The sequence below is a fragment of the Thamnophis sirtalis genome, unplaced genomic scaffold (genome assembly GCF_051295495.1).
Source record: "Thamnophis sirtalis isolate CommonGarterSnake01/CBP01778 unplaced genomic scaffold, rThaSir2_p1.2 scaffold_3, whole genome shotgun sequence".
Lineage (NCBI taxonomy): Eukaryota > Metazoa > Chordata > Lepidosauria > Squamata > Natricidae > Thamnophis > Thamnophis sirtalis.
Genome location: NW_028261383.1, coordinates 129460260 through 129481102, shown reverse-complemented (window position 1 = coordinate 129481102; position 20843 = coordinate 129460260). Strand labels below are relative to the sequence as shown.

At 39.8% G+C, this 20843-nt stretch overlaps 2 protein-coding genes across 4 annotated transcripts in view; one reads left to right on the top strand and one right to left on the bottom strand.

Annotated features, from left to right (window-relative positions):
• Window positions 1-3185, bottom strand: part of RFNG (RFNG O-fucosylpeptide 3-beta-N-acetylglucosaminyltransferase) — a 13770-nt gene extending 10585 nt beyond the window's left edge. The window contains exons 1-2 of the mRNA XM_087710051.1: window positions 2995-3185; window positions 677-1378 (exon numbers count right to left, since the gene is read on the bottom strand). Coding sequence (XP_087566177.1) covers window positions 677-1159 — 483 coding nt within the window. The 5' untranslated portion in view covers window positions 1160-1378; window positions 2995-3185. The remainder of the gene's footprint in view (window positions 1-676; window positions 1379-2994) is intronic.
• GPS1 (G protein pathway suppressor 1) lies at window positions 3177-20843 on the top strand. Of its 3 annotated transcripts, none has more exons than XM_087710047.1 (15): window positions 3268-3315; window positions 5328-5531; window positions 9303-9395; window positions 10751-10932; window positions 12512-12676; window positions 13592-13727; window positions 14009-14086; window positions 14593-14653; window positions 14920-15005; window positions 15247-15341; window positions 15809-15914; window positions 16688-16768; window positions 16899-17036; window positions 18585-18719; window positions 19804-20843. In XM_087710047.1, exons 1-15 carry the CDS (start codon window positions 3283-3285, stop codon window positions 19876-19878), a joined length of 1668 nt encoding a protein of 555 aa, XP_087566173.1. In that variant the 5' UTR covers window positions 3268-3282; the 3' UTR covers window positions 19879-20843. The 3 variants fall into 3 exon arrangements, with proteins under 3 accessions (XP_087566175.1, XP_087566173.1, XP_087566174.1); XM_087710048.1 differs by lacking the exon at window positions 19804-20843 and adding an exon at window positions 19308-19790; XM_087710049.1 differs by lacking the exon at window positions 5328-5531 and having other exon boundaries at window positions 3177-3315.

Genomic DNA, 20843 nt, shown 5'->3' with positions numbered 1-20843 from the left:
GGCACCATACAAGAAACAAGGAGATGTCAATCTAATCCTGTCTTAGGGATGAAAGCCAGCTGGGTGACCTTGAGCCAGTTACACTGTTTCAGCCCAATTCATCCCACAGGGTTATTTAGGAAGAAAGAGAATTAGGAATGTTCATTGTCTTGAGTCATTTGTAAAAATAATAAAGATGGGTAAAAATAAAAAATATTCTCAATTGAACCATTGTATAACTACCATAAATAGCCAATTATGATTTACCTTCATGCAGAAAAACATGTCAGAATCAGCATGCATGCATAACTGATCTGATGCATGGTGAATCTGCAGAGTTGCTTCATTAGGAACAAGGGACAGGGCTAGCTTGAATAGCTCAATTTCTTCAATGTATTATTTACTTGTGCCAAGAATTCCCTGTAACGGAGCGCTTCTAGAACTCTAATGTCATTGGGGAAAGGGGGATATAAGTAGGTAAAATTATCATTTTTACTTTAATTGAATGATTTAACTTCAACTATTGTGCTATCATAAGAAAAGAAAATAAGCAAATCATTTTTTTCCAACACTGTGATGGTAAAAAGACATGTTTAACCTTTTAAAAATGCTTTAACTTGCATCTTTATACATAAACTGTTAATAATAAATATCACTAACAAAATAACATACGGTAACTATTAAATAGTGTTCTTACCTGACCTTTGGCCTGAGATATCCATGTTTGGAAGAGCAAATTTAGCCTTGTTTTATGATATTTCCTTGTGGTTTTCACAGCAATAAAAATATCTTTCAAATCCAACTTTTCCTTAGCAGAGACCTCAGCAGATTCCATATGTATCACATTGTGTGGCCTTTCATTTATCCTTCCATTAGCTTTCAGATGGAATCCACCAGTGTCTGTGACATAATGATTCCATTTTTCTAGTAGGTTTTCTTTTGTTAAGGGCACTATATTGTCGATCTCAGCATCCAAAGGATTGGGGGAATTGAACTCCACTTGCTGAAGTGGGGTATCATTCTTGTTGAAAGTATTAAAAACAAGAGATGGATGCAGCTGAGGATAGATCTTAAATCTCCAACTGGATTGGAATTTGGGAATTAGCAAGAGGAGAACTGTGCAAGTGATAATGGAGAGCAGGAAGCCTATCTTACTGAGCCTAATGCAAGAGAAGCTCATTCTTCAGCCCCTAAGGGCATTTGCCATCTTGTAAAACTGGGATATCACTTCCCAGTGAGGATGAAGCCTTTGAAATGAAGCCCAATTGTGTAAAAATTATTGAAGCTGTAGGACTTTTATAGCCATACAGTATCATCTTTGTATCATTCAATCATTAAGGGTTGATTTCTTTGTATACTGCAGCCTGGATTTGTCATCCTAAAACACAGAATTTGTAACCTGTTACATGAGAGACAAAAAGAAAGAAAGAAACTTGAATGTTTTAAGTAACCTTGAGATAAGAACCAAAGGGCCTTAAAACCATCAGAGATTGTTACTGTGGATTAACAAGTGAATATATGAAACTGCTTTATACAGAATCATAACTGATCTCCCTGTTCTAGTATTATTGTGACTGACAGCAGTTCCCAGGTCTTTCCAATTATCTGCTTTTGTTTTGGTTAGAACTTTAATGTGTAGGATACTGTTGAAACTCTATTACAACAGAAAAACTGGATATTATGCAAAAAACTGAATGCATTTTAGAGCTTTATGTGCATTATTAATGAAAATGACCTTAAATAACATTTAGGAAACATGCTGAAAGAAAGGGAAATATAATTGAAAAAGAATCTTGTTATGCCTGTGAGTTTCTGTTACTTGTTCTATTGATTTAAACCTACTTAAAAAGGGGTCTACAATATCTAATTATTATATATAATCTATATATACAATCTACAGTAGGGATGTCAAACTCATGTGATCATGTCACGTGACATATCATGACTTTTCCCCCTTCACTAAAACAGTGGGCGTAGCCAGCCTGTGACGGATCTGGCCCGTGGCTTGACATCCCTGATCTACTGTATATTTAGTAGACACTCCCTCCCGCAAAATAAGGAGATAAACTTAATTGAATTTTTTGGATCATTAGGCTTATTTTGGGGAAAATAAGTGAAACCAAATTAATAATTGAAGTTAGATGGTTTATTCAAGAGAAGAAAAAAGACAGAAATTTTCTCTCTAGAAACATGTGTTGCGAATGATATACTGTTAGACCACATACCATTAGTGGGTGTTGTTGATTTAAGCAATGGAGAATATATTTTCCTAACACCTAATTTTTCTTCTTGATGCTCTCCCTTTTCTTATTCACACGTTTTCTCTTTTTCCCATCCGGCAGACTTCCAGAAAAACGAGATCAACCTTGCATAATCTCTTAATTAAGTGTTTGCAAACCGCTTTTGAAATAAGCCCAAAAAGTGCATGAAATTAAGGCAAGAACCACATTGGCCACCGCCCCTGCTTTATATTATAGGGGTTGTGAAATACATTGTAAAATTGCAGTCCATTCTGCACAGAATCCAACACTGGAAGTTTTTAAGAAGAGCTTGAACAACCATTTGTCTGAAATGGTAGAGGGTTTCCTGCCTGAGCAGGGGGTCGGACTAGAAGACCTCCAAGGTTCTGTTATTCTATTCTAAAGGAGGGTAGTGATATTGCTACAGGTTGCTATAATCCTGAGTAAGAATTTATTCTTAAGTAAATTTAGATAGGATTGGCGTCTCAAGATCATTTTTAAGTCAGCTGTCATTTCAAGCAGATTAAAGCGGACACATTTAGAAAGAAATCCTCGGGATCGTCCGAGCTTCTGTACGGGACTTCTCTGGGGACCAGGCAACCCAAAGCGGTTGCCTCGACTCCTCACCATGGCAACAGGCACGCACGCACGCACACATACCTTGACTCCCCCTCCTCTCCTTCCTCCCCCTCTCTCCCTCCCGCGCCCCGTGAGAACGCTATGGGAATTCCACCCCTCCCGCTGCCCGCCAGAGCGAGGGTTTCTGGGCTCTTACCGGGAGGGCCGGCTCCGCTCCCGCTGGCGGCGGAAGAAGCCGGGCCGGGCGCTGGACTCTCGTGGTGCTCGCCTACCCAGGCTACGAGCCCTCGTCGAGCCGAATCAAGCGGACACCGTGAGGGGAGGGGCGGGGGGGGCGGGGAAGAGGGCAGTCAGGGAAGAGAACAGGGGCTACGGTCCCTTTAAGGGCTTTACCTGTCGCGGGTTGACCCGGTTGCGTAAGTGACCCGGACGTGGAAGTGGGAGGGGAGGACGTGACCCGGAGGTACATGGTGCCAGGGTCAATATGCCGCTACCCGTCCAAGTCTTCAATTTGCAGGTATTGAGGAAGTTTCGAGGGGGTCGCCTCGGGAGGGGGACGGGGGGAGGCCTGGCCGCAGGGCGTGTCTTGCGGCGGCTCAAGGCGCAATTCAGGCGGCGGCGGGAAGGAGGCTGCCGAGCGGCTCCTCCGGTGGGATCAGCCCATGTGTTATTTTGGGAAGCTTTCCCCCCCCCACCCCGACTGCCTCCTTCAGGAGGGGAGGCGGCGGTGGCGGCAGGCTGGCGGGCGGGCGGGCGGGAGGCAGGGGCGGCCTCGAGCGGCGAAGACAGATCCGTTGCCCCGAGGTCGAGCGGTTGGCCGCGGCCGTGGCCGCCGGATGGAGAGGCCCTGCCGCCCGGTGCGCTTGGCTCTGCTGCTCCCCTCCCTTCCCCGCCCAACCCCCTGCGCTGCCCTCCTCTCCTTGCTCTTCATTGGGTCTCTGTGTAGACGCGGTATTAGAGGTGGCCTCCTCGGGGGCTGTTTGCCAGCCGAAGGGTCGGTGCGGAGTTTCCCACTCCACGTACGGGCTGAGAACCCTTAATAGGCATTGATAAAGATAAAGAGGGATAGGATAAGAAAATGACCCTGATGATGTTACCTAGTCTGGTAACGAAACGTTCAGAGGCTAAATTGAAACAAGGTTGGAGAGAGAAACCACTGCCAAAAAACACTGAATATACCCCTGTACGGTTTAAACAGAGCAGTTGGGCTTCATTTAAACAGCTTTTAAGAGGTCTTGGTGTGTGTGTGTGTCTGTCTGTCTGTCTGTCTGTTTTTGCCTTTATTATTCCCTTCCCCCAGAATTGTGCCATGATACTATAGTATAAGTGGGAGAAGTAGATATAAATGACTTGTCACAATCTGCTGTCTGTTCCTACCCTAAATACCACCAAAAGGGAATTATACTCTAGTAACCTATCAGTTCGAAAGCATGTAAAAATGAAAGTAGAAAAATAGGGACCACCTTTAGTGGGAAGGTAACAGTGCTCCGTATGCCTTCGGCGTTTAGTCATGCCGGCCACAGGACCAGTGGACAGTGATGAGCACCACTCCCTAGAGTCTGGAACAACTAGCACATATGTGCGAGGGGAACCTTTACCTATACCTTTACAGTTTGCATAAGGAAGAGTTGTGTGATCTCCTAGTTATGAAATGTAATGATCCAGCAAGTTCTGCTACTCAAAAGTTGGAATAAACTGGCACACTTTTTTTGTGCTCTTGTAATTGTGCATTTGCTTCTGGAGATTTAAAAAAAAAAATCTATCAAAATGATGTCTGAAACGTAATCAGAAATTGAAGTACCAGTGAACAGATATTTGAGCAATCAAATTCTATCTCCTATGTCGGAAACTTCACAATTGTTGCTGCATTAAGAATAGTAGAATCGCAGGACAGAAATAAGGATGGAGAAACCTTTGCATCTTTCTGTTTCCTTCCTGGTTACAATCCTCTGCCCAAGGTTCTCTTGTTTCTCAAAGGGTTTTTTGACTTTCTGTTGTTGTTTTTAACTGATGACCAAATCCAACATTCTTGAAAAATGACAACAGAGGGAGGAATTTGGATGTTGAATTTTCTCCCTGATCAGTGTCTCCTAAAACATTTTCCTTGCCACATTAAGAACAATAATGTCTTAGAAATCACAATTTTTTTGCTTGCCCCTCCCAAAAAGCCTTCCTCATCTTTCTTACTTTAGAGATGCCATGTATTTTTACAGCTTCTCTAAGGGTGACATGGAAAGTTTTCTGCACCCAATTTCATAATTGCAGTATCACAAGTTGCATGTAATGTATCTGTTCTGATTTTACTATTTATAATACAATATTTAGGAAATTGTGCATCCAAGCCAGTGGATTTGACATTTGTTGCTTGTTTAATGTGGCACATAAATGCTAATTCTTTGTAACTTTAAGATGGATATTAATAAAGGCCTATGTGAAAGAGAAAGAAAGCCAGTTCATATTATTTTAAGCCTACCATGAATGATAGCTGTTTATGACTGCAGGGGCATTAACTTCCTTTTTTTCCTTTAGCAGCTGGCGAGCTCTGTGTCAGGGCGAGGGGGTACAGAGAGTCAGGACAGGATGAGGGATAGTTCAGTTCCAAGCTCAGCTTCCTCGTCAGTGACAGATCTATACAACACTCCCCGCAGCAGTAGGTCAGACCTCTTCCTCCCAGGTACATCTGGAGACTTCAGCCTGAGTGCCTGCTTATCAGCCTGCACCCTACTTTATGAGGTATCTCAAAGGAGAAAGCACTCAAGGATGTCTGAGTGAGAATGACTTAAGTTTTATCAACATTAAGACATATTATTCTCTTTTTAAAACAAAACAACAAAATCCCCTCCTTTCTCTGAATTGGATGTATTTCAAATAACAAAAGGTTTTGTTACATGCTGTTGAGCTGCTAGCAAAAATATTTGTCTAAGAATAGTTGAAAGCATGCAGACTCGAAGCAATGGGTGATGGACTATAATTTTCCACAACAGTTGTATGGCTTTACTTTGTTATGTATGTAATTTATGTATTTTAAACATTTTTCTACTTTTATGTAAGGGAGTTAACACAACATTCAATTATCCTTTTTTTTCTTAACAAATGTCATGACTTAAAATCAAAGCAATGGACATTAACACAACAGCAGGATTACCCAACTATACTAAAGCTAAGAAAATTGCAGGACTGATTTGGGATCCCTTGTTTCATGGTGGGTGGGAGGGAATGCACAGATGAGGTACTGGCATGAAGAAGGCTGTCTCTTTGGAAATCATTAGCCATCTTTTATTGGATTGGGGATAAATGGTCCAGAGACTGCATATGGCTCCTGTATTGTTTTGCTTGGTTTTTAATGGCCTCCAGAGATCACATAGTTGAAATTTGGCAGCAAATTGCTGAATAATGAAGCACAGTATTCTAATCCTTAGAAGTAAAAACAGTGTGTGCAAAAGTATAGTCTAGCAGGAACCAGAGATGGTCCTACCAGGACTGGTTCGACCAAACTAGTAGTGGTTTGGCAGCCTGGGTCGCTGGAACCGGCAGCGACCCAGGGCTGCCATGCCCCCGAATCAGTTCTCCTATGGGACCGGCATCTTGATTTTTGGTTCTGCTCATGCACAGAACAATTGTAATTGCACAAATGTATTGGTTTTTCTTTTTTTAACATTGTACGCATGCACAGACCTATTTTTGTGTAAATGCGCACAATGTAAATGGCAGGAAACCTTTCTGCAATTCTTAGAGACTCCATAGAATGGGTGGAGCCAAAAAGCTAGGCCCTTTTAGATATATTTTGAAGAAGCTTAATGGCTTTAAGGACTGAAATGACTGCCTTACAATATTTCATCTCTTAAAACTTCCAATCATTCATTTGAAAATTGTACTTTTTACTCTTCTAGGTTTTGAAGTACGCCATTAATACATCATCATAGTTTAGTACCATACAGTCATGGAGCTGACAGAAGGAGGGCTGTTTGTAGAGGGCATTGGATGACCACTCCATGCATGATGTCATCCTGATATTGCCCTGTCCAATTTGACATTCAGACATCCCCAAATTAAAAGAAAATAGTACTTTGCCATAAAAAGCTTATTTACAAAAGACAGTGCACTCAAAAAACAAAGTAAACTATCAAGAGGATTCATAGGTAAACAGTCTGCCCTTTGTATATGTTCAGATACCCACTTTTAATCATAACTCAAATTATGATTTCTTCTAAAAAGACTATTCCTCTGAAAAAGCACATTTTTCTTATGCAAAGAATGCAGATTCTCAATTGGAAAAACCTTGGGCAATTCAAATGGTTTGGAGTAAGGCTTTGGAGAGTTTCTGCTAAGCAGATAAGACTACAGTTATGAAACCTGTGGCCTTTCATATGTTGCTAGGCTAGTTACTTCGGTCCTAATCTTCCCAACTAGTGGATATTTCTAATGGCATTTGCAGAACTTCAGACTGCCAATCTGTATTTTATCAAGATAGATTGACCAATGATCTGACCCTGATAGTATATTTCAAATGTTCATATAAATTTGGTAGCTCCAATGTCTGCAAATGGAGTAAATTTGAAGCCTAGGTTTATCACTGTTTCATTATCCAGACCATTTTGGGCATAGGGTTAATTAAAATACCCTATGAGGATTCAACTTAGGTGAATGCCATAAACCTTGGGTGGGTTCAGTTAGCTAATTTATAATAACAGAAGGGTCTGTGAAATTGAACATTCTATTGTCCAGCTTCTTCATCTATCCTTTGAAACAATAGAATCCAGGTGAAAAGTCACAATAGTAGTATTTATTTTTTCAGTTTATATAGCCATCCATCTCACCTAAGTGTCTCTGGAAGACTCACAACATTATTTCTTCACATAAGAACATACTTAGGATCTAATGGCAATAAAAGTTTCTTTGGATCAAATATTTAAAATCTTTCTTTGTGAGGCTTATGTCTCAGCAAAACAATTTTCTAATTAAAGGAGATAAAATAGTCTTCATATGCTGCTTAAAATGACGAGCCCTTAAACCCCTTTTTGTTGTTTTACAATTTAAAAAAAGGATTTAGAAATAGAGGAATCTGTTAGGGATGCATTGCATATATTTTGTACAATGAAGCATTTGCCTCTTGATTCACCACGGTCTTTAGGTTGGGGCATGGGGTTGCCCTGTGCACGCTTGTGCAATCAAGCGTGCAACCTATGACATCATATTCAATCCCTGCTTTCACACCACAGAGGAAGATGGGTAATAGATAGGTTGTCATGCTATAAAACTAATTTTCTTTAATTTCGCATTGGTAAATGTCTAATTTCCAAGAAGCCTAGATTCTCCTGAATCTTTTGCCTTCATGTCCTTATGGGCTTTCCAAAGGAACTCAATTGGATGGAATATAGAGTATATAAAAATGGATCTTTGATATGATCTAGGGAGATACCTGATACTGATATCCTTTAGATCAAGATTATACCCAATAAGTGTGAAAGATGATATTTGTGGAGCATCAGACATGGCTTTAGACCTAATTGTGCTTTTGTCATGGTTCATATTTCGCTCCCTTTGTTATAAATAGTTTTACTTTTCTTTGCATTTTTAGCCGTGTTTTTGAAGTGTGTATGCTTGCCTGATTTATCCATAGTGTATAACTTTGTACATTTTCAGGTATGGAATTGTAAATCTGCAGTTGCTCAGGCCATGTAAAATTACTGCTCTTTGTTTCAGTTGTTGAGAAAATTCACGATGAGGGCAGTCTTCTCCTTTCCCAAAATTTTTAAAAGCCCAGGCAAACTCCCTGAATTGCCCACGTATAAATCCAGCCCTGATCTTGGATGAACTATTGCAGAATAACAAAACAACACAACAATAATTTCAGACTATTATTTCATGTTTCAGCCTTGGCAGTATTGTGGAAATAACAGTATATTCAGTACTGTATAAGGTATATGTGCTCTTGGGTTTGGCTGAAAAAAATTCATAAATATTTAAGTGGATTTTCTTGTTAACAATTATTTCCATTCATTATGAATGAAAATAAAAAGTATGCCTAGAATTTCCTATGAGTTATATGAAACAATATAGAATTACATAATAAGCTGACAAGTAAGAAAAATATCCCAATTTAATTTGCTAAATTCTGTTAATTTCTTTCCCAGTATAACATTGTTTTATTTGCTTACCATAAGAACAAACTTTGTAGACATTGATTTTGTCCGTGTGTGTGTGTGTGTGACACATACACACACATACATACATACCCTTGGTTCAAATTGAGGGGATTAAACTGCCTTTTTTGGTTCGGAAAATGGTTAGTTATCTCTGTTTTGTTATTGAGAGCAAGGAACAGTGAGGGTGGTATTTCTGGCAGGCCTGGAAAACAACTTCATGGAGTGAAAATACTAAGCTGTAGCTGCATTGCTTAAATGTCAAGTTCAACTATATTTGCTGATTCCTGGGAATCTTTCCCTTGGGGCTGGGACGTGAGGCTCCTCATTTCTGTTTCATTCACATGCTCTGTCATTACAGGGTGCGGTAGAGCCCATGCAGATTGATGTAGATCCCCAAGAAGATCAGCAAAATGCACCTGATATCAACTATGTGGTGGAGAACCCAACTCTGGTATGTGCTTGAGGACAAAAACGACAGAGCGGGCTTCTTAGAACTGCCTTCCTAAACCTAGGTTCTCCATCAGTCCTTACTTTAAACAAATGGTACCTGTTTATTGTTTTACTTGTAACCTTTGCTTATACATAGAGGAAAATTGATTTATATTGTCGGTTAAAATGGCAGGCGAGAGGGAGCTGAATCGCAACTGTTAGAAACTCTTTCACATTATGTAACAAAAACTGTCCACAGTTTTCCTCTTCTTCTGTTGATAAAGAGTCTTTTGAGTGAAGGTCAACTATTGGAGACCTCATGAAGATACCTGTGTTGCTTTAGTGGCACCAGTAGGGAAATAGGTTGCCATTGCCTTCTCCCAGGATGCTTTTTCAGCTTCCAGTCTTATAAATATCAGCCAGCTTAGCTTTTTGAGACTGGATGGCGTTATCTGCTTGTTATATCTCATATAAGTGCTTGAGTTGTCAGTTTAAAACAAATTCTTATATTTAAGTAGTGCTTTTGATTATAAACTTTACAATAACCCTATAAAATAGGTCAGGATTAACCCCATATTGGGAATAAAATTACCATTGTCTAGATGAACTTCATATCTATTGCCTGAAGGGAGCAAAATTATTACTGTGATAACTGTACCTCCTAGTTCTTCCTTCTCTGCTCTGCAGTCTTGGGGAGCGTCATCATATGAGCTTTTTACAGCGTAGTGGTTAAGAATGTGGCTAAGAGTAGAAAAATCTTAGCTCAAGTCTATTCATCCTTAACCACAAATGCTGACTGGCTTTGGGTCAGTCATTATATCTCAGCCCACCATAGCTGACAAAGTTGTTGTGGGAGTAAAACAGGTATTGTATTGTTTTACTAACTTCCTCAATAAGCCCAGTTATTACTTTTCTTTTTCTTTTTGGAGATAAAACATGATATAGCATGATTATCATCCAATGCATTAATTCTACAGAAAATGTTGATGCATAGATACCTGTTCTACTTATTACCGAATATAGCAAAAATTAATCAAGTGTACAATTTGGATAATTGTCATTAAGAAACAAAAATATCCAGGAATAATTCCTGTATTCTTTAGGATTTAAGAGCAAGTTTATCAAACCCATATCGTCAAGGTGGTGTCACGTGACGTATCAGGACTCCCCCCCCCTTTCGCTAAACCGGGTGTGGGCGTGGCCAGCACGTGATGTATCCGCCCCTCAGGCTGGGAGTTTGACAGCCCTCATCTGGAGCTAGCAAACCTCTGGGAACTCTATGGTTACTCTATAGTTCTTGGACTAAAAATATAAGGGGCCTAATAGTTGGGCTAGTATACACTATCATCTATGATCTTTTCATTCCGGCTGGAGCAGGATCTGGAGCAGTATGCAGCAAGTTACAGCGGCCTGATGAGGATTGAGAGATTGCAGTTCATTGCTGACCATTGCCCACAGCTGCGAGTGGAAGCCCTGAAGATGGCGCTCTCATTTGTCCAAAGAACATTCAATGTGGATGTTTATGAGGAGATTCACCGGAAGTTGACTGAAGCTACCAGGTAATACAATGAAGTAGGTTCTTGAGAGGCTTCTTGGGGATGCATAGTATAAAGATATGTATATATCTTTATTTGACTGACTTTGCATCTATATCTATAACTATATACCTATGTCTGCCTTCCTGCGTGCGTGTGTGTGTGTGTGTACATACATACACACATAAAGAATGAGAGAGACAGAGAGAATGTTAGTGACCACCATACAGCATAATTACAGTTAAATATAATAAAAGCATTAATAGAAATATGAATGATATGAATTAAGCATTGCACATGGCATTATAAACATTGTAGCTATGAAATATATAAAAGTAAGCCTTTTAACTTATGAAAGTTTTAAAAAGATTATTCTGGTGTTTTAAAACTAACCATTATACAAATGTGCAACAAAATATGAAATGTAAATTATCATTTCTAACACAAAAACTAATAGATGTAAAAAAACTATGGCATAAATTTCAAACAATACTCACTGAAATAAGCAATTACCCCTTTTTGATAGCTGTAGCTAATATAGCAAAATTTAAAAGCATTCTGGGAGACTATATTGTGTCTTTTAGACAATGGAAACTAAAGATTAAATAAGTCTGGATCCTCTGGAGAATTTGCTAATAGCACACATAAATATCCTTATAAAAGGGAGAGCTCAGAAGAAAATGAGCAGCCTTCTCACCATTATCCATTCTGGGCAACATTGTTCATTGTAAGATATTTTCTTATACTTCCAAGTCAACAGTTGGTAAAACATTGTTGTGCTAATGTCCTACCTTATCTTTATTTAGATAGACTGCAATCAGTCTGTCTAAAGTATTTATTGGCTGTACTGAAATTTGAAGGTAGAGCACTTAAGCTTTCAATTAGGACTATTATTGCCAAATTTCATTCCCATGGACATTTTGCACTACCATGTGTAATATAAAAAGTAGAAACCCATGGGAGAGGCCCCCTTTTAGCCAGATGACTATATCCAGGTGGTTATCTTTTTCACTCCAGCTCTTGCATATGGTTTGAAATTCTTTACATCCTAAGAGCCATTTGTTCACCCATTAGAAAGGGAGCCCTTTCATTTGCTTTCAGGTGTTTTGATGAATTAAGCATTAGAATTAAGTGTATCTGAGAATGTTTGCTATTTAAATAAAAGCTTACCATAGCAGGGAGATAGCATGTAATTAATCAAAGTCAGCTTTTGATTGTCTTGGCTCTTAGTTTAACTTCTTTGATTAAATCACAGGTATGTTGCTATTTCTCATTCAAACCATGAAACAAAGGGATCTGTCTTGTTTTCTATCTGTAGTAGTTTTCCTATAGATCATTAGTTTTAATTCCCATCAATCCATTCAGTGCTGCCTGTGGCAATGCATTATAGGAGTTCTATATATGAGTCGAACGCCTTTTCTGAATTTAGAGTTCCACTCATCAAAATATCAATATTGTCTTGAACCAATTGATTGTACTCCTAATGCATTACTGTGATCCTTCTCAATTCTTGTCGATTCTGGCAGTAGATAGGTTGTTCTATCTGTAGGTAACATGATTCTGTGTACCTGTACACTTTGTGTATCTACTGTTTTCTTTTCAGAGAGCTGCAGAACACACCTGACGCGGTCCCAGACGGTGGGATAGAGCCCCCTCCTCTAGACACAGCATGGGTTGAGGCTACACGCAAAAAAGCTCTTCTCAAACTGGAAAAGTTAGACACAGATCTTAAGAATTATAAAGGAAATTCAATCAAGGAAAGCATCAGGTGACATTAAGGACATTAACAATGAAAACAAATTGGAGTTGGTAGTTACGCATTTGTAAAACTAATCTAAGAAAAACATTTTAAAATGTAATCTGCAATCATTTGACGGGCTGTGTATACTTCAAATGATATTTTCTTGAATTTATTATTTACTGTTTTCTGGTACATGTTGTCATTAAATAAAACCATGAAGGAATCTTTGTGTAGAATATGCTACACATTTCCTATTAACATGAAAAGCTTTTCCATAATCTGTAGTCACAGATCATTTCTCAAATGTTTCTTGAGAAAGAAAATTGAATGATTGAACTGCTTTTTACTCATTCCCAAGAATTAAATAGTTGGCTCACCATAATGTCCCTCCTCTGTGAACCCTTCAGAAGGTTGTGGGAAATATACTATTTTTGTTCTAAACATGTAATGTGTGAGACACATCCCCCAATATAATTTTCCCTTCTGTGACCCACATTTTTCCTATTGCGGCTACTGCTTATTCCCACTCTCAGATTTTGCAGTTCATGTATCTTGCACTCTTCGCCATGTAGTATACATTTGTTGACTTCGATAATGTGCATAACAGTTGTATTCCTCAGCAATGGTGGGCATTATTCATAGTAGCTTATGAATACTTTTGCAAGGAAATAAATGTTCAGAAGAGGCTATGGATCTGTTTAGCAATGAAACACAGTGGACTATGTAGTAGAATACTAAAAAGCATAATCAAGAAGCATACTTGATCCTCATTTTTAGTTTTCTATGGAAGTGTTGATGCTAAGTATCTGCCAGAAATAAATAAGAACGTTCTTTGCTGTGTGTTACCCTGTAGTTATACGTTTTGGAGAAAGGCAAACAGTGTTTAGGATAATGTGTTTCTGTTGCTTAGTCATTTATAGCTGACATGTACCTGCTTTTTAGGAGAGGACATGATGACTTGGGAGATCACTACCTTGACTGTGGAGACCTCAGCAATGCCCTTAAATGTTACTCACGAGCCCGTGATTACTGCACCAGTGCAAAACATGTTATTAACATGTGCCTCAATGTTATCAAGGTAAACAGCAATTTATCTCAGCAGTTCTTTATTTGGAGAGGGGAGACTAAGTATGGTAGAATTTAATCTGTTCAAAATAGAGCTTTTTTCCCCAACTCACAATTAACTTATAAACCTTACCATCAGTACTTTTCACGAGGTCTCATTGTGTCAGTAATATTAGGCTACCGCAACTCCCCCCAAAAGCTCTCTTTTCACAATTACCTCTTTTAATAGAGGCCCAGAATAGAACAAGTCAGTTAATGGGTTGCTCAGCTACGTCTGGACTTGGTTCTTTGCAGGTCAGTGTTTATCTTCAAAACTGGTCCCATGTCCTGAGCTACGTGAGCAAAGCAGAATCAACGCCAGAGATTGCAGAGGTAAGTAGCTCTTCTCCATCTTGTCTGTGGCAAGACATTCCAGTGATAGAGTCAAGTCACTTTCCCAAGCAAATGGGAATTTGGAAGTAGCCATATGCTAGATAATGCTGATTCCTTGTTTGCTTTCATTTATCCCGTTTTGATCTCCTGATAAAATATAGTCCTCTATAGTACCTTTGTGGCACTGTGTCCTGTTTTAACTTGTAGAAGGATTGTTAAGAGCTATTTAATTAATAATGAACTTGGAAGTAGACATGAGGGTCAGATTCCCCTCTGAAAAGAAGCAGAGATTCCATTTCCTCATTGGCTTACATGTTAATGTGTTGTGCACACGATCCCTATTTAGAGCTTTGAATGAATCCACCTGCCTTTTAGATGGGCTTTTGATCCGTGTCCAGGGAAAAGAAATAGAGAAAAGAACTGCTCCCTCAGACAAGCTTAATGGAACGAATTAGCTGAAATATTATTGCTGATTGACTGATTTTTTTCCCCTCCTCCCTGTCTAGCAAAGAGGAGAACGGGACAGCCAGACACAGGCCATCCTTACCAAATTGAAATGTGCCGCAGGTGAGAAAATGGTTTGCTTCCTTAACTGATACCGTCCCTAGTGTTCATGGGAAGGGTTGTGTCCAAGCTGTGCAATAGATCAGCAAAATGTTCCAATTTGTTTTTCCAATATCTGTCCCAATGTTGTAACTGCAAAAAGCTCCCCAGGTCAGTCTCTATTCCTAGAAACTATTATTAATTTAAGAGGCTTAGGTTTCTGTCTGACCTCTAGCCTTCTCTTTCTTCTGATTCATCTGCACAAAAGGGTAACTTAATCTCATTCTTAGGCTTGGCTGAACTAGCTGCCCGGAAGTACAAGCAGGCAGCAAAGTGCTTCCTGTTGGCCTCATTTGATCACTGTGATTTCCCTGAGGTGAGGATGTGGAAGAGATGGGAGCTGGCAAAACAATGGGGTTTAATGTGGAGAAAACAGCACATACGAGACCATATGTCCAAGCTAAATCTGGAGAGATCAGCTATTTTTCTCCCTTGTTTTTTTTTCCCCTTGGGAGGGCACCTCTTCCTTTCCTTGGAAATCTAGGGAAAGGATTCAGGCAATCTTGGGTTCTTTATCTCTATTCTTTAGAGGCTGTCCCTTCTCTCTTTTTTTCCAGCTGCTCTCTCCTAGCAATGTAGCTGTATATGGTGGCCTGTGTGCACTAGCAACTTTTGACCGACAAGAATTGCAACGTAATGTCATCTCCAGCAGGTAAAACAATCTGTGGAACTTTGATGATGAAATAAACTAAATAATAATGGATATGTTAGTGGATTTATTGATGGGAGCAGACAAATGGCAGGAGTGAAAGAGATTAAGTAGTCTCCCTCATCTAGTATCCACCATGTTCAATTTTAAGTTCTTCTGATTCCTTTTCCTTGGTCCCGATCGTCCTCAGCTTACAATTGGTCAATTATGGTCATATGTCAAGGACTACCTGTAATTTTAAGAAAGGCAGGATGAAGAATTATAGACTTACTCACATCTGGTCCAAATTTTAGACAGTCATGCCTTTCCACTGCCATGCTCTCTGGCTCTTTAGACAGCGGTCACTCACAATCTTGTAGAAATGATCACACAATCAACATGACTTTTTCATTGAATAGAGTTAGCCTTCTTTGAAAGAAACATAAAAGATGATTCAACTTTGGATTGTATAACTCCCTTTGTATCTACAGCTCCTTCAAACTGTTCTTAGAGCTAGAACCCCAGGTTCGTGACATCATCTTCAAGTTCTATGAATCCAAATATGCTTCATGTCTCAAGATGCTGGATGAGATGAAGGTATGTCCTAGAGTTTTAGTGTTCCTCAGTATGTTTTGCAAAACAGTTGCAACATCATTTGAACTCTTGAGAACCCTTTCTCAACTAGGTAAAGCTACTCTTGTCTTAGAAGTATAAGAAAGCCTGGCTTAGGAAGGGGTAAGCGACAGACTTCAGAGATAATATCAGGTCATAGTCTGTGTGTGTGCGTGCAAGAATTTCTCCCTTTCTTGCACATTAACCTTAATCAACTACACTGTTTCAGTGTGTTCAGGTAAAATGTTCAAGCTACTAGGTATTAAGCTCAATCTGAAAAATAGAAAAATACTTTATAGCTATGTACTGTTATAAATACACAGATTCCTATAAAATATATTTAAAAAAAACAGGAAGGAAAGGAAACACATGTTGCTAGAGGAAAAGACTGTCTATGAAAAGCCATTAGGCTGAAATTGTACTATCTTGAGAGTGAGTTCAGATACATCGTGTGTAAGGGATGAGACTGCCCTATTCAGGGGGAAAACAAGGAAACAGTTAATAGTTTTGGATATTCACTCTATTGCTATTACAGTTACTTCCAGTTCTCCCAGGTGAATAGCAAAATAGTAGAAAGAAATTAATGGATGTTATGATAACTCCAAAGGAAATATGGCAGTGCCTTAGTAAATCTTATTAGGTAGATTCAGTGTTTCTTTTCTATTTACTATTAACACTTTGCAAACTCTAGAAATGATTGTTTTATAGAGCAAAGCTTTGGAAAGCTTTATGTCCATTCTTATTGCTGTTCTGGACAGGATAACCTACTATTGGACATGTACCTGGCGCCTCATGTGAGAACACTTTACACCCAGATACGAAATCGGGCCCTTATCCAGGTAACTGTCTTTACCCGTGGCTGCAATTGTGACTTTCCTTTGTTCCTTCCTTCACTGAATGCAGTGCAGAGTCACTCTCCATATATTTCTCTGTCTCTTTTTCTCTCTTGACTTTTCCCTTTCTTCCCAGTATTTCAGCCCCTATGTGTCAGCAGACATGCGCAAGATGGCCACCGCTTTCAACACTACCGTGGCAGCTCTGGAGGATGAGCTCACTCAGCTGATCCTAGAGGGGCTAATAAATGCCAGAATAGACTCCCATAGCAAGGTGAGTCCCAGTCGTACAAGTGGCTCTAAGTCTCTCTGGCCACTGCTGAAAGCCAATGGGTAGCTAGAGAGAATGAACTTAATTGTTTGTCCATAATAATTGTGCCATTCGGGTAATCAATTGGGCCCCACAATTGAGCCCAACATTTCTGTTGATAAGGGAGGCCGCTGTTAAATGAGTTTTACCCCAATTTACGACCTTGCTTGGCACAGTTGCTAAGTGACTCACTGTAGTTGTTAAGTTAGTAACAAGGTCATTAAGTGAATTTGGCTTGCCCATTGACTTTGCTTGTCAAAAGTTTGTAGAAACTGGTCAAGGACACTGTAAACCTCATAAATACAGGCCATTTGTCAAGCATCCAAATTTTGATCATGTGACTATAGAGATGCTTTGATGGTTGTAAGTAAAAAAGGTCATAAGTCACTTCTTTCAGTGCTATGGTAACTTTGGTCACTTGATGAATGGCTGTGAGTTGACAAATACCTGTAGTCTAGAATATTTTATTCAATATAAGAATTTGGATACTGTAGACAAGGTATAACTCCTAGTTATCCAGCAACTCTACTTTGCTTTTAAATAATTATTTAAAGAAAAAAAATCATTTCTACGTAAAAATAATTCAATTATTTTGGCTTTTAAATTTTCAGAAGATGCTTTTCGCTATTTAGAATAGAATAGAATAGAATTCTTTATTGGCCAAGTGTGATTGGACACACAAGGAATTTGTCTTTGGTGCCTATGCTCTCAGGGTACATAAGGAGAATAAAATACATTCATCAAAAATAAAAAGATACAACAATTAGTGATAGTCAAGGTTGCTAATAAGCTATCAAATCATATTAGTAAACAAAAACAATATAAATTGAAAGATACAAGCAACATGGTTATAGTCATAAGTGGGGAGAGATAGATACTAGCAAGGAAGAGAAGAATACTAGTAATACAGTCTTAGTAAATTATTTGCCAGTATTGTTGTTAAGCAGAGTGATGGCATTCGGGGGGAAAACTGTCCTTGTGTCTAGTTGTTCTGATGTGCAGTGCCCTATAGCGTCATTTTGAGGGCAGAAGTTGAAACAATTTATGTCCAGGATGTGAGGGGTCTGTAGATATTTTTACAGCCCTCTTTTTGACTCATGCACTATACACGTCCTCAATGGAAGGCAGATTGGAAGCCATTGTTTTTCTGCAGATCTAATTATCTATTGGTCTATGTTTGTTTTGTTTGATTGCAGAGCCAAACCAGACAGTTATAGAGGTGCAGATGACAGACTCAATAATTCCTCAGTAGAACTGAATCAGCAGCATCTTGGGCATTTTGAGCTTTCTGAGTTGGCACAGAAAGAACATTCTTTGTTGTGCTTTTTTGATGACGTTCTTGATGTTAGGTGTCCATTTTAAATCTTGAGATACGATAAAACCTAGAAACTTGAAGGTCTCTTTCATTTCCCTCAACAAATACCAGAGGGGGCTTTTGAATTTTGTTTGCTCAGACGTCATTTGCTTCATCTCTGAATTGTATCTCCCCTGCTACTTAATCTTATTCTGTAGATTTTATATGCCAGAGATGTTGACCAACGCAGTACTACCTTTGAAAAGTCCCTGCTCATGGGAAAGGAGTTTCAGCGTCGCGCCAAAGCTATGATCCTACGAGCTGCTGTCCTGCGTAATCAGATCCATGTGAAGGTGAGCAAAAATTGGGGGGGGGGTTTGCATCTTCGTGAATCAAGATCTATCAGAAGTTGGTGTAAATATAAATGAGGGCATTTGGACTGAGCTGATGAGCGGAATCAGGGCAAGTAGTTCCTATCCATCTCCTGAATGACTTCAGCTGATGCATAGATATTTGAAGGCCCCAAAGCAGGTTAGATAAGATACTTTCTTAGAAACAGTATTTCAGTACAGATTTTGTTGCGGATGTAAGAAGAGCCTTGCTGCATTAAGCCTAAGGCCTTTCTAGTCAAATTTTCTATTCTGCAATAACCAAACACACCCATCCACTTGTGGACCTCACGGCAATAGCCCTTTTTCAATGTGGCTCCCCATAAATTGGGAGATAAGAAACTTTGCTTCTGACTGCTGTGCTGGTATGTAGCCCTCAAAATTAATAGTGGTTGTCACTCCCTGAATCACTCTAACTCCACTTATAAATGTTAGATTTGTATCCATTGTACACGTGGTAGCAATGAATGTTGTTGTTTTATTATGCACAGAGCTTCCTGCAGCAGGAAGTGACAAAATGAACATAATCCAAAAGTGGATTTTTCTTGGCAGATCCACAGGGAAGATGAAGGAAGAGAAGAGGGCTATGCGAGGCATTTGAAAGAAGCGGCTGGGAACGGCTTTTGAAGTAGTAGTGTGACCCTAGCAATAGGCATAACTGCTTGAACTATTTAAAGGAAGCACACATTACGAAACTCTTCTTTCAAAAAATTTTTGCCCAGCCTTAGAAGAAACCTTCATCCTTGGAGGCCCTAAGTCCTCAGTTTCTTTTAACTGTGTTATACTTTGTGAGACACCCAAAAGATGGGGTTCTTTTACTGCTGGCCCTTTTTTTTCCCAAAGGAGTAAAACCACGTCTCTCCATGCTATCTAATCTTTTAGTCCTTAATTCTTTTTCCATTCACCTGGTTTTGGCTCCCTGGGGGTTTCTTTCACTTGCCTGCTGGTGTGGCAACTTGTGGGATGGGAGATGAGCTCTTTTCCTATTTGATTGCTTACTGGGCCTTGGGTCTCTCTCTCCCTCTCTCCCTCTCTTGCCTTGTTACAGTCTCCTCCACGAGAAGGAAGCCAAGGTGAACTCACTCCAGCAAACAGCCAGTCCCGGATGAGCACCAACATGTGAAACTCTCTGAGCCAACAAAAGACTGTCCCTTCCCACCCTGCCCCACCTACCCAGGGCCATGTGTATCCAGTATCCACAACGTCAACTGTCCCTTGGTGCCTTTTCAGACTCTCTGGCTGTGGGGGGAGGGAGGGCTGGGGTGGGGGGCAAGACCGTTGAAGGCAAGCTTTGAGAGAGTCTGAGAACTCCTTTTAGAACAGACAACGTTTGTCAGATGCAGCCCTTTGAGAATACGCAAGCCTGCGAGTGCTGGCTTCATCCTATCCTTCCCGGGGGTTTCCTCATAAACAGAAGCTGATCTTGGTTTCATTCAGCTGCCAAAAGAGCTTTGTTGTTTTTGTTCAGTAAAAGATAAAAATAGCATGAATCTGGAGGACCTGTGTGTTCGTGCAGAACTCATTTGTACGAATGCATCGTCTCAGACCCTGAGAGTCTCCCTTGGACAGCGTCACAGGAAAACAGGCATCCTTTCCATTCATTCACTTCAGGGCTGTTTTTTCATTCACCTGGAATCGGCTCCATTTTAATCTGTTCTTCCTGTTTTGTTTTGTTTTTAAAGTGTGTGCTCTGGCTTGTTTTCACATCCCCAGACCTCAGATGGCTAGTTGGCTCCTTTGATAATCCTTGCTCCAAATGGGATGGGGGAGGGAGGGGAAACATATGAAATGGTCTCCCCCTGCACTTGGGCAGGACTTGCCTGGCTGCCTGCACTACTACTTTTTAATTTACTTCATAACAAAAGGGGTGTGTGGTTACAGGCTTGACTCCGATTGTGTTGCGTTAACAAGTGTAGGTTGAGTGTTTGAGTGTTCCACAGTTGCTTACTGGGGTTCATCCCAAGGAAGCAGTTACACATTTGGATTTAACTCTTGGCCAATTTATCTACTTTTCCCAGACACTGTTAATGTTGTTTAGTTTAAAGCCACATTCTCTCCTATGCATTAAAAACATAATTGCAATGATAA